Source organism: Portunus trituberculatus, chromosome 6 (assembly GCF_017591435.1).
Source record: "Portunus trituberculatus isolate SZX2019 chromosome 6, ASM1759143v1, whole genome shotgun sequence".
NCBI classification, from domain to species: domain Eukaryota; kingdom Metazoa; phylum Arthropoda; class Malacostraca; order Decapoda; family Portunidae; genus Portunus; species Portunus trituberculatus.
Genome location: NC_059260.1, coordinates 6,016,435 through 6,035,005, shown reverse-complemented (window position 1 = coordinate 6,035,005; position 18,571 = coordinate 6,016,435). Strand labels below are relative to the sequence as shown.

Here is an 18,571-nt window from a genome sequence, read left to right as displayed (position 1 = left end):
GATCCCGTACAAAACACTGAAGTCAAAATACGGTCGTCCTTCACTCTACCCCCTCTTCCTCCTCTCTCACTGCCTTCCCCTCTCCTCCCCCACCATAATATAATAGTACAAGCAGCGTATGGTGGCAGTGAGCAGGTGTAATGTATGAAAAAAAAAGGGCTAAAAGCTTCAAAAATATCAGACATGGCACCCGTTAGTCGTACCAATATCCGGCAATTATCGTACACACGCGTTCCTGCCCACTGCCTTCCACCACCGCGTCATAAAGAGAAAAAAGACTTAATTACGAATGCATCAAGACCAGAGACGTACTGTTAACACCATTACTGCTCCAAATCACCACCAGGGGACTGAAAAAAATAGCAGAGCAAGGCGGTGGAAATACAAGAGCTCCCCGTGTTTGTTTACATTCGACGCGGCAACAGAAAACGGAACCACTCTCTCTGGTCTTCATGCATTCTTAGGCTGCTGGCTCACTATCTGTATGACTAAAACACTGACTGAAAGATTGACTGACTGACTGACTGACTGACTGACGGGAGGATGGGCAAGGAGGGAAGGGGAGGGATGGAGGGAATGGAGGTGGAGAGAAGTTGGCTGGAGGGAGGGAAGGAGGGAGAAAGAGGAAATGGAGGTGTTATGAAGAGAATATTAAATGAGAGAGAGAGAGAGAGAGAGAGAGAGAGAGAGAGAGAGAGAGAGAGAGAGAGAGAGAGAGAGAGAGAGAGAGAGAGAGAGAGAGAGAGGAAATGTAAGATAAGGTAGGGTACACTAAGGTAAGGCACGGTGAGGCAAGGTAAGGAGAGGAAAACGAAACCCGGGATAAAACCAAGGTAAGGAAAGGCAAGACTAAGCAATAGACGTTAAAATAAACAAACAAAAAAATAACAAAAAACAAAATCAGCTCAAAACAAAACAAAACAAAAATTAACAAAAACACAGGTACTGGAATGGAACCCAGGGCAGCAGCAAGAGAGTGAACCAGCGAGCCTTCCAAACACAACAGATCAACCAGTACATACCTTGGCCGGCTTCCTGGCTAGCACCTTGTGACATTGAGGGACCAGGTAGCGCAGAGATGCCGGGAGGGAGACCTGCAGCGGGCGAGCAACAGAGGGGAGAGAGGAGAGAGAACTGTGTGAGTGTGGTGTCGAGGGTAATGCCTAGCTATACATATCATTGGTGTGTTATAAGGGTAAATAATGGGAAATATAAGGCACGTATTGAAATATTAGGTTAGAAAACGTTTACTCATGTTAAGTTAAGGATAGGTTAGGGAAATATAAGGCACGTGTTGAAATATTAGGTATAGAAACGTTTACTCAGATAGGTTAGGTTGTGTTGAGGATAATAAATAGCTAGCTATGCATATTATTGGTGTTATGAGGGAAAATAATGGAGAACAAAAGGCATATGTGAAATATAAGGATGTGTTAACAGAAATATTAGGTAAACTAGACAGGTTAGGTTGAGATGTCGAGGGTAATAAATGGCTGGCTATACATATCATTGACGTGTTATGAGGGAAGACAGGGAATAATGGCACACGTGAAATATGACATGTGCTGATGGGAAGGAATGTAAGTAATGTTGTAGAGTTATACTTGGAGAAACGTTTTAGATATACTTGTAGAGAAACGTTTTAGATATACTTGTAGAGAAACGTTTTAGATATACTTGTAGAAAAACGTTGTAAGAAATATACTTGTAGAGAAACATTTTAGAGATATACTGTTATGTTGTGGAGTCAAGGAAGCTGGCTGGTTATACATACATTGGTGTGTTATGAGGGAAGGTGTGGTGGTAGGTGTTTTAATAAAGGTATACGTGTAATTCAAGGCATGTGTTGATAGAAATAAGGCAAGAGAAATGTTTGAGATATGTTAGGTTAAGATGTGTCAAAAGCTGCTGGCTGCCTATACATATACTGGTGTGTAAATGGTTATACAGGGGAACACAGGCGCACATAGGGAAGGGAAGGGAAGGGAAGGGAAGGGAAGGGAAGAGAAGAGAAGATGTGAAGGGAATGAAGGAAAGAAATGGGAAGGAAAGAGAAGGGAAGTGAGTAATGGTGATAAAAATGAATGAAGCAATATTTAAGGGGTGAAGGAAGGAGAGGAAATGAAAGAAAAGATACAAAACAAGAACATTACAATGAATGAACAATGAAAACCGCATTACACCCAACTCTCTCTCTGTCTCTCTCTCTCTCTCACGTGGTAGTTGGAGAATTTAACGCTTCAGAGATAGTGTACACACAAACAAATACACATACACAAACACAAACACAGAGAGAGAGAGAGAGAGAGAGAGAGAGAGAGAGAGAGAGAGAGAGAGAGAGAGAGAGAGAGAGAGAGAGAGAGAGAGAGAGAGAGAAATTTAAATTCATAAGCAGCCACCGCCACTTCTATTACGACCGCAGGCGCCTGCTTTTCTCTCTCTCTCTCTCTCTCTCTCTCTCTCTTCTGGTAACATGAGAAAGAACAATGGATTTCTCAAGGCGTGGAAGGTCGGAGAAATTGTCATCATCATTGAGATCATTTCTCGTTATTCTTACCATGCAAGCCATTGCTGAGAGAGAGAGAGAGAGAGAGAGAGAGAGAGAGAGAGAGAGAGAGAGAGAGAGAGAGAGAGAGAGAGAGAGAGAGAGAGAGAGAGAGAGCATGTCAAGCAATATAATCAAGCTGTGGAGGGAATCAAATCGAAAGCATGAACTAAGCTGCGCATTACCAAGGAGAGACTGTGATGATATGACCACGCACAAACACAACCACCACCCCTGTGTACTGCTGTACTGAGAGAGAGAGAGAGAGAGAGAGAGAGAGAGAGAGAGAGAGAGAGAGAGAGAGAGAGAGAGAGAGAGAGAATGTTTTGCTCACCTTGCACTCCCTCCAGGGGGTAGGGCGGGGGTCGGGGGAGGTCTGTAGCACCTTGGGGCAGGAACCCTGAGGGCGTCTGGCCCATGCCCGGCAGGAAGGAGCCGAAGGACTCCTGCAGCTGCTGCATGGCGGCCTGGCTGCGGCTGATGGTGACGGAGTCCGAGGGCCCGAAGGAGCGGTCGTCCGGGTCCTCGAGGTCGGACTTGATGAGGTCCTGAGTCTCGACGGCGGTCGGGACGGAGGAGCCCAGCATGTCCTCGTCCTCGGGGTAGTCCTGAGGCTCGTTCTTCACCGAGGCCGAGGAGTCCCGCTGCCCCTCGCTCAGCACCGTCTCGCTCGTGTTGTCCTCCGCGGAGTGCAGCGACGTCGCCGACCGCCGCCGCTGTCTCTTGGAGGGGGGAGGCTGGGGGGAATCCCCGCTCAGGTGGGTCTCCGGGGCGCTGCCGCCCTCCTCGGGGCGCGGCGACGACCCCGGGTCAGGGGGCTCGCCCCGAGATGGGGGGGGAGAGCTGCTCTCATTGTAGCCCTCCGAGTCCTGCAGGGGAGGGACCGAGAGAGGGTTAGTGTGTGTGTGTGTGTGTGTGTGTGTGTGTGTGTGTGTGTGTGTGTGTGTGTGTGTGTGTGTGTGTGTGTGTGTGTGTGTGTGTGTGTGTGTGTGTGTGTGTGTGTGTGTGTGTGTGTGTGTGTGTGTGTGTGTGTGTGTGTGTGTGTGTGTGTGTGTGTGTGTGTGTGTGTGTGTGTGTGTGTGTGTGTGTGTGTGTGTGTGTGTGTGGGACCACTAACACAAGGTTGCCAGGAAAGGTACGTTATCATTCTATATTCTGATAAGGAGATTCCCGCCCACAAGGCAGAGAGAGAGAGAGAGAGAGAGAGAGAGAGAGAGAGAGAGAGAGAGAGATATGTCTGTGCTCGTGCTCTCTCTCTCTCTCTCTCTCTCTCTCTCTCTCTCTGATAATTGGACACAAATTTAATTAGGTTCATTCTGTTAAGTAGATGGTAAAGGATTTTGTCCTTAATTTGATTACAATTCCTTCTTTCTCTCTCTCACACACACACACACCCGCTCTGTGTGTGTGTGTGTGTGTGTGTGTGTGTGTGTGTGTGTGTGTGTGTGTGTGTGTGTGTGTGTGTGTGTGTGTGTGTGTGTGTGTGTGTGTGTGTGTGTGTGTGTGTGTGTGTGTGTGTGTGTGTGTGTGTGTGCTGCATGACTAACCCTTCACATGGCGTGCTCGTGTGCATGGATAAAAGAGATGTGAGAAAGCATGACTCTCCCTTCCTCTCACCCTACACATACTCCTCCTCCCTCACTCTCACACTGCACCACCTCACCCTGTCACCCTAGCTCAGCCACCGTCACAATGGAACACAAACGAAATACACGCTGCTCTTCACCCTGGCACACCTTTCAACCAGACCCATCAACTTGCCTATCCTACAGACACTTATCCTTGTTACTCCTAGTGTATCCTTCATCCTGACACACACACACACATATAGATACACACATACATACATACATTCACATACTTATTTCCACCGCCACAAAATACAAACAAGAAGCAAACTGTTATAATCCTTACCATAATCCTTACCTATCTTTTACTATTCTCAGTCTATCCTCTATTCTTAAGAGGATCACAAACGAGGAACAAACTGTCACAATCTTTACCTATTTTTACTTTTCTTAACGTACTCAATCCCATCCTATTCTTAAGAGTATCAAAACAAGGACGAAACGGTCATCCTTACCTATTTTGTGTCATCTCAATCTATCCTATTCTTGAGAGGAACAGAAACAATAAGAAACTCATAATCCTTACCTATTTTTTACTCTTTTCAACCTATCCGATCTTTCACAAACACAAGTCATTATCCTTACCATCTCTTACTCTATTCAACCTATCCAATCCTTCACAGGGGAACACTAACAATACACAAACTCATAATCCTTACCTATCTTTTACCCTTTTCAACCCATCCAATCCTTCACAGGGGAACACAAACGGTCATAATCCTTACCTATCTTCTACCATCTCTCCCTAATTCTTAAGAGGAACAGAAACACTACACAAACTCATAATCCTTGCCTATCTACTCTCTTCTCAACCTATCCAATCCTTCACAAGGGAGGAGGAGCTATTCTTTTAACTCTATCCTTCATCCTAACACCAATACACTCACACATATCCTACCCTATCCTATACAGTATTTATGGTTCTGGAGTTGGATTAGCAAGATTTCGAGTTTATGAAAGGAAAACTCTTGAAAACCATGCTAGTTGTCTACGTGACCTTGGAAAATTGTGATGAGAGAGCAAGGCATCTTTGAATACGATCGAAAGACCACCACCACCACCACCACCACCACCAGCATCCCCTCACCTTTTTCTTCTCGTCCTCGGCCAGGCCTCGCACCTTCAGGGCCTCCGCCGTCTTGAGGAAGGTCGCCAGCTCATTGTGCGACACGTTGACCTCCCCATGGTACATAAAGTCCAGGATGGAGGTCAGGTTGGCGAAGGTCACATCCTTCAGGAACACTATTGGATGTTGACACGGGTTACCCTGCGACAGCCCAGGTCAAGGTCACCCAAGAGGAGGAGGAAAGGTCAAGTGAGGTCAGGAGGAAGATGAAGAAGGATGAGGAAGAGGAAGAAGGATGAGGATGAGGATGAGGAAGAGGAAGAGGAAGAGGAAGAGGGATGAGGAAGAGGGATGAGGAAGAGGAGGAGGAAGAGGAGGAGGAAGAGGAGGAGGAGGAGGAAGAGGAAGAGGAAGAGGAAGAGGAAGAGGAAGAAGGATGAGGATAAGGATGAGGAGGAAAGGAGAGGGAGGGAGGGAGGGAAGGAGGGGGAGAAAAGTTATATTTAATTAGTAACATCTCTAGTAGCTCTCTCTCTCTCTCTCTCTCTCTCTCTCTCTCTCTCTCTCTCTATTATCATTCACTCTATTTTTTTCCCTCAAGTTTCCTTTTTCACAAACCATCCGTGTATGTGTGTGTGTGTGTGTGTGTGTGTGTGTGTGTGTGTGTGTGTGTGTGTGTGTGTGTGTGTGTGTGTGTCGCCCAGCCAGCCAGCCAGCCAGCCAGCCAGACAGTCCGCCATGATAACATAACTCACATTCCACATATCCACATTTCCACCTTCCTCTTTTATCAGTATCTATCCTATATCCCTCCTTTATCAGTCTATCCTATCTCCCTCCTTTATCAGTGATCATCCTATCTCCCTCCTTTATCACCGTGTTCTTGCTCCTCCTTGCATTCATCATTGTTTTGTATTACGTGTCTTATCAAGAACAACAAGTCTATCTGTGCATTGATGATTACTGATAAGACTGGTACGTGTGTGTGTGTGTGTGTGTGTGTGTGTGTGTGTGTGTGTGTGTGTGTGTGTGTGTGTGTGTGTGTGTGTGTGTGTGGTTTCGTTTCTTCTTTCTTTCTATCTTTTTCTTTCATTCGCTTTTACTCTCTCTCTCTCTCTCTCTCTCTCTCTCTCTCTCTCTCTCTCTCTCTCACACACACACACACACACACACACACACTTAATAAAAACTAAAGTAACAATAACAAAAACAATAAAATAACGTTAAACTAAAACAAAACAAAAATAAAAATAAAAACTAGATAAAAAAAAACAATAAAATAAGCAAAACAAACTCACAAACACAAACTCACAAACACTCACCTTAAGCAAACTTCTGAAGTATGGACTACAGGCACTGAGAACCATCTTGTGGGCTTTTATCTGGCGCCCCTCACAAGCCAGCGTGATGTCAACGAAGTCTTCATCGTCTCGCAGCGACTCGAAGGCGGTAGTAATATTGGAGTGAAAATTGTTCCAGCGAAGACAAAACTGCTGGTCTGCCCCCATCCTCTCCCCCCTCCACCTTTGTATACTATCTGCAGGGGTGATGAGAGAGAGAGAGAGGTTGTAGTGGTGGTGTGGTGGTAGTAGTAGTAGTAGTAGTAGTAGTAGTAGTAGTAGTAGTAGTAGTAGTAGAATAATAATAATAATAATAATAATAATAATAATAATAATAATAATAATAATAATAGTAGTAGTAGTAGTAGTAGTAGTAGTAGTAGTAGTAGTAGTAGTAATAATAATAATAATAATAATAATAATAATAATAATAATAATAATAATAATAATAATAATAATAATAATAGTTAGTAGTAGTAGTAGTACAAATTCATAATAAAAACACGCAAATTTCCACAAAATAACGAAAAACCTCCTTCAACACGCTTGTAAAACCATCATTCAAACGACTCTTCCCTTACAAAACCCAGTAACTCACAAGACAATCTGTTACAAAGTGCAATGATTCCCCAAACGATCACTAATCATGAGACACATCCTTAAAAACACCAACAACTTCCACTAAACCCCGCCAAAGTAAGGAAAACCGTAAGATCCTTGTGAATCAGTCCCTCTCTCTTTCTCTTTCTCCCTTCCTCTCAATCCTAACACCCCCTTCTCCCTCCCTCTCTCTCTCTCTCTCCGTGTCAGCTGCTCCAATAAATCACACACAAGTCACAATTTTCTCCAAGTGAACAAGCTACTAAAGATTTCCTGCCCCTCACTTGTGCTCGAATATAACTGGTTCGCTCGCCCCTCCCTGCTATCACCGCTTATTTATCAACACTTGGTTTTTTTTTTTTGTCTTTCTTCTTCTTTTCTTTTTTTATTCTTTTACTTTCTCTGTTCGTAGCTTCTTCAGTGTTATTCCTTCTACTATTTATTTTTTTTATTCTTTTCGTTTTACTTCTTTTTTTTATTATTACTTATATTTCTCTTTTTTTTCTCTAATTTGTTCACTATTATTCCTTACACTACTGATTCGTATTTTTTTTTTACATGCATTTTATTTTTTTGCTTATCATATCTTTATATAATCACCATCTAAAGTAAAGGCAACAAGTTTATCTGATCTTTTATAATGCTAACTTTATAAATATCCTGTTTTATTTTCTTTATTATTTCTTCACCACCACCACACCACCACCACCATCATTATAATCAGTTAGGAAGGGATCATTTTCTTTCCTTCTCTTTGCTTTTACTATGACAAAGACTCACAACCAGTACCAAGCCATTACCACCACCACCACCACCACCACCACCATCATCACAATCACCACCACTTCTTCACCCCGCTGCCTCGGTAACAGCACCACAAATATCAAGTCTCTCACCGTACCTACATTAGTGTCACTTCTGATGCGCCTGTGACTCCCTCTAGCGCTGCACCAGACTATACTTAGCATTTAGTAGTCCCGCAAATACTAGCATCAGTGTCTATCATGACTGTAAAATCTAACCGCTTAATTTATCACTATAATTTAAAACATAACGTAAGGAAACTCTCTCTCTCTCTCTCTCTCTCTCTCTCTCTCTCTCTCTCTCTCTCTCTCTCTCTCTCTATTCCAATGCAATCTGACCTTTCTCACCTGCTCTAACATAACTTAACCCAAAAGTCAATTTATCACAATTTAAAACATAACGCAAGGAAACTCTCTCTCTCTCTCTCTCTCCCTCCCTCTCTCTCTCTCTCCCAATGCAGCCTGACCTTTCTCACCTAACCTAGCCTGACCCCACGTGACGATCTAATACACTACAAGGTGACCAGTGCTACCCACCTGTGCCTGCCCTAATTTAACCCCCCTACCCCCCTGCCTGCCTCAATGCCTCCCTGTCTCCCTCCCTGCCCGCTTCCCTTCTACTCTCAATATGTTACGTGGCGGGAAAAAGGTCGCAAGGTTCTGTTTGAAAGGTGGCTCAGTCTTACACAAGCTCAATTCATGTTTCTTAATATCAAACACGCCAAACACATAAATGAATAATAATAGATTGCTTCAGGTATATATTCTCTCTCTCTCTCTCTCTCTCTCAATGCAGTCTGATCTTTCTCACCTTGCCTTACCTAAACCCAAGACAATTTATCGTTACAATTTAAAACAAAACGTAAGAAAACTCACTCTCTCTCTCTCTCTCTCTCTCAAGTCATATAAGGCCCTATTAACCAGACAATATGAATAAATAAATAAGTTCAATATTTGGCTATAGAGAGAGAAAAGAGCAAAAAAAAAAAAAAATGAAGATAGCAGACAAATATTGAATCTAGTTAGTCAAATACTTCCAAAAATGACGTTCCTACTGTTCTGCTGACGTGTGTAAGCTGTCTAATACAGAACACTGTAGTAAAGGAAAGAGGGAAAAGGGAAAAAGGGAAAAAAGGAAAAAGGGGAAAAAGGAAAAAGGGGAAAAAGAAAAACGAAAAGAAAAGGGAAATAGAAAAAAACGTAAAAGAAAAAAGGAAAAAGAAAAAAAGGAAAAGAAAGGAAAATAAATAAAAAAAGGGAAAAAGCAAAAAAAAAGGAAAAAGGAAATAAGAAAAAGGAAAAATAGGAAAACAAAGGAAAATAAATACCATTCGTCAGGTTAGGTTATGACAGGTAGGGCAAGCAGTAGTGAAACCCAAGCAACTTAAAACTACCACGCTCTCTCTCTCTACACACAGTTATTGCACTCTTACCCAATGTGGCTACACTATCAAATTATTAACTGAACACTACTCAAATTGCTTATACTAAACATTTTATAAACTCCCTATTAGCTGAACACTCCCACTCATATTAACTAACACTCCACAAATTCATTCTATTAATTTAACCCCTTCAGGACTAAGACGATTTCATTGACATTAGGAAGGATCTATGGAGGAGAGAATATTACTGGCCAGTCTTCACTATTTAACCCCCACACAAGTTTCTGAAGCTGTATAAAATCACCAAATAGTAAGCAGAATGAATGTGAAAACGTGTCCTGGTGCTGAAGAGGTTAACACTCCACAAATTCCTTATATTAGTAACTCTCCATTAACTCCTTATAATGACAACACTTTCTTATCCTCTCTCTGCATTCAAATATATTCAACTACACTCTGGACACACCTATACCTCTACACTTTATACATTCAAAATACATTAATCTTTTCCTAATGTAGATGCATTTATCTTTAAACATTCAAATACATTCTCTCTCTATACACTAATATCTCGTTTCTCTCGTCTATACATTCAAATAACTACTTTCTCTCGTCTATATATTCAAATAACTCTCCTTTACTCTACACGTTCAAATAAACCTTCCTTTCCTTCTACATACACTGAAACAACCTAACCTACCATTTAAATAACCCTCACACTCTTCTCTATACCCAAATAAACCAGAATTGTTTCCCTATACACTCAAACACACCATATATTTCTTTCCTCTCCTTCACACACACACACACACACACACACACACACGAGAGGCAAGGCAAGCAGTGTAGCCAGCAGAGGGACAATACCTTCCTACCATTCCCTGGCACCACTGTTATTGAATCTCTTAAGGTAAAATAGTAAGGTGATAGTGCCCGCTGCCACACCCTACCCTCCCTGCCTTCCCTGCCTTGCCTTGCGTCACCTTACCCTGCCCGACACCCCCCACCTCCACCCCCGCCCAGTGAAGAGTGACGTGACAGGCAGAGAGACAGACAGACAGACAGACAAGCAGGCGACCACTTCTACTATTCGTTTCTCTACTCTTTGCTTTTCAATCACTCGTCTCTTCTTGTGGCGCACTTGAGACGAGAGAGAGAGAGAGAGAGAGAGAGAGAGAGAGAGAGAGAGAGAGAGAGAGAGAGAGAGAGAGAGAGAGAGAGAGAATTATGATGGATATATTTCGTGACTACTACTACTACTACTACTACTACTACTACACACACACACACACACACACACACACACACACACACACACACACACGTTATCTACAGGAAACACTTGAGATGCACGTAATACTACAGCGGAAGGTGACACAACGGATCCTCTCTTAGTAATATTTGTTTGTTTTACCGAGGGATTACGACCTTGGGGGAAACAATACAATAAAATAAGATAAAATAAAGAAAATAACTCCTAGGTAAGACTTAACTAACATAAATATACTAAAATTAAGCAAACAAAAATAAACTATAAACAAATAAAAATACATCTAACAAATTTTAAATACTACTAGTGTATCCTGCCATTTCCTTTATCCTCATCCAACCATCCCCTTGTATCCTGTAACTAACAAAAAATGACTTTATCCCTCATCACAATACATTCCTTTCATTAAGTAATATCCAAGGTTTACTGTATTCTTAATTACAAAAACCTTTCCTTCACTAACAGGTAAGATCATAGAGTCACTGTACCCAATTATATCTTTCCTTCATTACACTTCTTTCATTAAGTAATATCTATGGTTTACTGTATCCACCAAGACCTTCCCTTCACTAACAGGTAATATCATCCCTAATTACAATACACTTCTCTCATTAACTAAGTAATATCAATGGTTTACTGTATCCCACAATTACAAAACCTTTCCTTCACTAACAGGTAAGTTCATGTATTTACTGTATCTTTTTTCACTAACAAATAATAATGCTCCTCACTACAGTACACTTTTTTTTTCATTAATCAAGACATGTCAAAGGTTTATTGTATCCCCAATTATAAAACCTTTCCTTCACTAACAAACTAACAATATCACAACTTTACTACATCTCCACATCACACCTTTCCTCCAATATGTCAAATTAGAAGTGCTTGTGACACCTTTTTCCTCTCAGCTCAATGTTGCACCACTGACAATGCCCTTCCTTCACTACTGAAATATGGACTAGTAATGTTTATACCTTCCCCTTTCACTATGGAGGGCTGTGAAATGAGAAAGTACTCTAAACACAACTCTAATAATGACAACTCTTCCTTCACTACTGAAATCAAGAATAGCAATGTTAATACCTTCTCTTTTCACATGAGAGGCCATAGGAGTGAGTATAGGAAAGTAATTTGAACACAACTATGACAATGATAAAACAAGGTGCAATAGTGTAAGAGGAGTATGGAAAAGTAAACTGTACAAAAACCATGACAAAAATTATGAAACAAGATGCAATAGAGTAAAAGGAGTATGTATGTTAAAGTACTGTACAAAACTATGACAATGATAAACAAGTAGCAATAAGTAGGGAATGTATTTTTTTAGTTCTTTGGGTAATTTTGTGAATGTAAATTTGGCTTACAATAGTACCAGTGACTATAGAAGAGCTCCTTTCAATCAGTACTGACTTCATTGTGTGATCACAGTAGAACAAAAGAACCAGTGATTTTAACTATTATAACACAGGGCATTAGATCTTACCCTTTCTATAGAGATACTAGTGAGTACAAGTGTGGACTACCTTCACTTGGTACTAACTTAACTGTGCATGGTCTAGAGCAGAGAACAAAAGAACAAGTGCTTTCGGCATACAGAACTCACAGGGAATATCATCATGACCTTTGCATTTATCGGTGTGTGTAGTGTGGGGTTATTTGGGGTTGGTAGTGACTAACTGTGCATAGTCTGACTGCAAAGAACTAGTGCTTTCCATCGTGATAAAGAACTCGCAGGGTATAACTTCTCAGCCTTTCTATATAGATATTAGTGTGTATAATGTGAGCTACTTTCGGCTGGTAGTAGCAACTGTAGATGGTCTGACTGCAAAGAACCAGTGCTTTACGTTGATAAAACACTCACAGGTTATAATTTCTTAGTCCTATGTAGATATTAGTATGTATGATGCAAGTTACTTTTTCTGTATGCTCCTATCACCACCAACACTAAGACATAATGGTGTATTTCTGTATATCTACCATCACCAATACAAACTGGAATATATTGGTGTTTATGTGGCTACCACAACCAACACTAACTAGAATATATTGGTGTATTTCTGTATGTTTCTGTCAGCATCAACACAAACAATAATGTTCAAAATAGACAAATGAGAGGAATTTCTGTATTTATTTATTGATTTATTTCATTGATTAGTTAAAACATGTGGCATTCCATTTCCTGCAATCAATTCTATGCATTTTGGTGTTTCAACGTATTAAAGGCTTTCCTCTCAAAAAGGCTCAAAGTGGCAAAGTGACAATGCTCCGATCAGTTCACTTGTTTCAAAATAAGCTGGTTAATGTCACAATCCTCAGCCTCATTCTTGAACTTTCATGCCAGTCTATCAAGTCTTGAGCCACGTCTGTAATACTGCGAGTGTGTCTAGCTTTGAGTCATGTACGTGCTTCTGTAATACTGTGACTCTTTGTGTTCAGTTTTTCGAGTTGTGTTTCTGTAATACTGCAAGTTTGTTCAGTTTGAGTCACATGTTTCGGTAATAAGTTTTGATTCGTGTGCTTCTCTAACACTGCAAGTCTATCTTTTTTTTTTTTAGATGTGTTTTATAATACTGCAAGTTCATTTAGTTTTGAGTCGCATCTGTGCTTCTCTAACACTACAAGTTTATTCAGTTTTCAGTAACGTGTGTGCTTTTGTATCACAGCAAGAGTTTATTCAGTTTATTGTTACAGGTGTTTCTGTAATCCTTCAAGTTTACTTAATTTTGAGTCACAAGTGCCTCTATAACAACATGAGCCTATTCAGTTTTGAGTCATACATAAGTGCTCCTGTAACACCACAAGCTGCTTCCTCCTGTGTTCACCAACCTTCAACACTTCCTTCTACTACTCTTGGCACAGTGCACACTATAGGGACAGACACTGCTCACACTCCAGCCACACATTACAAGCATGAATGACCACCAATGTGAATGCCTGCACTGAAATACAGGTACTGTGTGACTGAAATCTGATTGCACTGTGCCTTAACCCCTCTAGTACTTGGATACATTTTTACCAAGACTTAGGGTACCATTAGACGATTTTATTGACATTAGGAAGGGTCTATGGAGGTCAGAAGATTAATGGCCAGACTCCTCACAATGTTAATTCCCACGTAAGTTTCTGAAGCTGTACAAGATCACCAACATAGTATGCAGAATGGATATGAAAACTTGTCATGGTACTGAAGGGTTAATGGGACGAGTGTGGCCTTAAAGGTACCTAAACAATCCTTAAAGCTCTCTCACCCTCACTTTACCCTGACCTTTTCTCTACGCCTCATGTGATATCTTGTATGGTACTGTGACCTTAATGGAGTGATTACTTTCAGGTGCAGCTGCTGGTTTAATCTTCCTATGCTTTCTTGATTCCCTGCACAGCTTCTCTCTCTTTAAAGCTCAACAGGGATTTGGTCTTTGCTGTAAATGATGAATGATGTTTTTTCTAATGAGACCAAAAATAATTGCCTGTGTAAATGTGTGATGATGATGATTGTAATGATAATGATGGTGGTGGTGGTGGTAATTCCTCTAAGCATGACTTTTGAGATTAACCTAACCTAACACTAGAAGTAAAAATGCCAGTGTAAATGGATGATGATGATGATGATGATGATGATGATGATGGTGGTGGTGGTGGTGGTAACTCCTTAAAACATGACTTTTGGTGAAATTAATCTAATCTAATCTAATCTAATCTAACCTAACCTAACCAATATACAGCAGTAATATACATTCTACCAAGCCATTTCTATATTCATGGCTATTTCCTTGTTTTCCATCCCTATCACAATATTATCTTGAGTACAAACATTTCTCTATTCCACATTTCAAGTCTACCTGCTGCTACCTGTTCACCCAATGCCAGGACAAGTGTAAGTCAATCCTGGGAGAAATAGCAGCCAATGTGAGCTAAAAACACCACTTGATGCATAAACTAGTCACTATCACACCTCATGACCACTCACAAACAATACAAACAAGGAACTCAGATGACCAGTTAACCCAGACAACCATCAACTCACTTCTCAATACATATCAACTGACTAATCAAGAAAATATAATGAAGTTCTTAGGTTATCCCTCACAAACAATACTAACAAGGATCTGTGATGACAAACTGACCCACACAACCACTAACCCACTTCTCAATACAAACCTACAGCCAATTCAAGACTTATTTCCTGAAGTCCTTAGATTATGACCACTCATAAAACAATGCTAACAAGGAACTGTGATGACAAGCTGACCCACATAACCATCAACTCCTACCTGACAAAACAAGACTTATTCCCCTGACGGTCTTGAATTACGACCACACACACAACACTGACAAGGAACTGACATGAACACCTCACCCACACAACTATTAACTCCCTTCTCTCTTAACTAACAAATTAACACATATTTAAGTTATTATGGCCACTGACACCCACACAACCACTGGCTCACTTCTCAATACCTACCTAGTCAGAAATCACCAAAATGTATTCACCAAGTTCTAAAATGCTGTGCACTATTTCAATAATCAACCAAGGACCTATACATATAAGATTACCCTGCAGCACTCCACCTATTCCATCCCACCAATGCCACAGGATCACTCAGCTACAAATCAGCAAATATTTAACCCCCTTTTGTAACATGACACATTTTCAGCTTACTATTTGGCATTTTTATAAATTCAGACTCTTATGTGGGGATTAAAATAGTGAAGACTGGCCATTAATCTTCTGACCTCCATAGACCCTTCCTAATTTCAATAAAATGGTCAAATTGTACCCAAAACTCATGGTAAAAATGCATCCCAGTACTGAAAAGGTAAAGGTTGAGAATATAAGAATGCAAGATTATAACGAAAAACATCATTTTCTTTCATGCGGCTTACAAAAAAAGTTCAAATTCTCTGTCTAATATTCCTACTTTCCCTTACAATTGTACTGACAGGCTACAGTACACACCACCCCCAGTACTGACAGGCTACAGTTCACTCCAATCCCAGTACTGAGAGGGTGCTAGTGTATCTTCCTGGCCCTGGTGTTGGGGGCTGCAGGGCTGTGTTTCAATCTGCCACACCAATGCAGGGACTCATAAAGCCTAATAGAACATACTATAGAGGTGCCACAAACACCATACAGATATATTAACTGGTGGAATTCCATGCACTTATAAAGAATTGCGTGTGGGATCTATATACACTCACTCTCTCTCTCTCTCTCTCTCTCTCTCTCTCTCATAGCTATTGATCATACTATTTTGTGGGGGGCTAAATTTCTTTCCTATCTTTCTAATAACTATTCAAATCTCTCTCTCTCTCTCTCTCTCTCTCTCTCTCTCTCTCTCTCTCTCTCTCTCTCTCTCTCTCTCATGGCTATCGATAATTCTGTGGTGCAAAATTTCATTCCTATTTCTAATAACTATTCAAATTTCTCTCTCTCTCTCTCTCTCTCTCTCTCTCTCTCTCTCTCTCTCTCACCTTTAAGTAGTCAAAATCATATTCTTTACTTAGTCTTCCAAATCTTCCTTGCTATAAATAACTTCACACACACACACACACACACACACACACACACACACACACACACACACACACACACACCTTTTCATCAGATATGCAAATGAGAGAGAGAGAGAGAGAGAGAGAGAGAGAGAGAGAGAGAGAGAGAGAGAGAGAGAGAGAGAGAGAGAGAGAGAGAGAGACTAAATCCCATCTTATCTCCTGAACTGAATAAACTGAATACTATCATGAAAGTTTAATATGAGCTTGACTGACTGACTGACTGACTGACTAAACTTTCCACACAACTCACTAAAATTTTCCACATCTGACTGACTGACTGAACACGACTAACCAAACTTTCTCCTGACTATGAACTTTCCGAGCCTGACTGACTGAGACTAAAACTTTCCACAAATGACTGACTGAATGACTAAACTTCCAAACCTGACTGACTGACTGACTACAAACCTTCCAAATCTGACTGACTGAGACCAAAACCCTCCAAACCTAACTGACCAAAACTTTCCATATCTGACTGACTGGCTACAAACCTTCTAAACCTGACTGAGTGAATGAGTACAAACTTTCAAAACCTAATACTGACCAAAACTTTTCACATCTGACTGACTGACTGACTAACTGATTAAGCTTTCCAAACCTGACTCACTACCTTGACTCCCTAACCTAGACACAATGAAACTTAAACAACTATCAAAACTTGCAATACCTTCCTGTTAAACCTAACCTAACCTAATTGATTCTAATATAATCTAACCCAACCTAACCTAAGCTTCAACAAACTTAACCTAACCACACCAAATCTCTTCAAATTTAACCTAACCTTTAACATAAAATTTAACCTAACCTTTAACATTTTTTTACATAACCTGACACAAATCTAACCCATTTTTTATTTATCTAACATAACTTAACCTATTCTAATTCAGCTTTCTTTAATCAAACCTAATAACTTCACACTATTTCTTTTTTACCTCACCTAACCTTAATTAGCATGAAAACCCAAATAAACAAACTAAATAGAACCTAATTTAACCACACCTAACCTCACCTCACCTCACCTCACTCTAGCACTAATAAATCACAACACAACCATTTGCTTGCCTGACTGACTAGCACACCTGCCTACTTACATCTCCCCTCTCCTCCTCCTCCTCCTCAGGTAGCCCCACAAGTTCCAAGTCCCCAAGCCCCCTAGTCCCCTGTCCCCAGTCCCACAGTCTCCCCCAGTCCACCAGTTCCCACAGACCCAGCCTCTACAAGCAGTTATCTCCCTCGGTGCCGCAAGTGACATTTGCATATCTCGGAGGCAGCATCTAATTTGGGCAAAACGAATGCAATCAATAAATAATCAATGGGTAAAAAACAAGGCAGGATGTGTGAATGATAACTCCTCGCTCGGCAGTCTGTCTGTCTGTCTGTCTCTCTCTCTCTCTCTTTCCCCATTACCTCCTAAACCACCCCTCTCCCAAAGGATTATACCCTACCCCCCTCTCTCCATACACCCAAAACCACCCTCTTTCTCCCTCCATACCTCTAAAACTCCCCTCTCTTTCTCTCTATCCACAGTCCTACCCTTCTCTCTCCCACCATAACACCTACCCCCTCCTCACTCTCCCATTACATCCACCACCCCCTCTCCCACACCCATCTCACACACAAAAAAATAAATAAAATAAAAATAATAATGATAATAATAATAATACCATTAAAAAAACACTTTTACATCCCGACTGCATAAAAAGGTCAAAAATAACTTGTTTTCTTTCACCTGTGCACAAATGACCTGTAACGCACCTATGCACTCCACCACACGTACAGGGAGAGGCTGTTGCAGGATTACACCTTCACTGCCTCTGCCCTATGTTACTTGGAAGACTGGGTGGCATACAGGGGAGGGGAGGAGGGAGGGGTGCTGAATCTCTCTCTCTCTCTCTCTCTCTCTCTCTCTCTCTCTCTCTCTCTCTCTCTCTGCCTTTACTGTACATTACTTGAAAGGCTGGGTGGTGTATGGGGGGAGAAGGGTGGAGGGGGTGCTGAAAATCTCTCTCTCTCTCTCTCTCTCTCTCTCTCTCTCTCTCTCTCTCTCTCTGTACATTACTTTGAAGGGTGAGTGGTATAGGGAGCCATCTCACCCTTCCACACTGTATGGTTAGTGGTGGTAGCTGAATATCTCTCTCTCTCTCTCTCTCTCTCTCTCTCTCTCTCTCTCTCTCAACAAACTTCACTCTAATCACCTCCTCCTTATCAGCTGTTATCAATATATTCAGCAATTACCTAATGGTTTCAGACACCTTTATTTTTCCTATTTTATTTTTTGTGTCACATTTATTACAAGTATCAATATATTCATTAATTACAAAATAGATTCATAGTTCACTTTTTTCATTAATATATTTTTTTATTTATCTATTTAT

The 18,571-nt window shown here is 41.0% G+C and overlaps 1 protein-coding gene across 5 annotated transcripts in view; it reads right to left on the bottom strand.

Moving 5' to 3' along the window:
• The window catches only part of LOC123518622 (broad-complex core protein isoforms 1/2/3/4/5-like), a 101,271-nt gene that overhangs the window by 77,313 nt on the left and 5,387 nt on the right, over window positions 1-18,571 (bottom strand). For all 5 annotated transcript variants that reach the window (XM_045279534.1, XM_045279549.1, XM_045279566.1 and 2 more), the window contains exons 2-5: window positions 6,562-6,776; window positions 5,261-5,440; window positions 2,880-3,414; window positions 1,023-1,094 (exon numbers count right to left, since the gene is read on the bottom strand). In XM_045279534.1, the coding sequence (XP_045135469.1) occupies window positions 1,023-1,094; window positions 2,880-3,414; window positions 5,261-5,440; window positions 6,562-6,776 (1,002 nt within the window). The remainder of the gene's footprint in view (window positions 1-1,022; window positions 1,095-2,879; window positions 3,415-5,260; window positions 5,441-6,561; window positions 6,777-18,571) is intronic.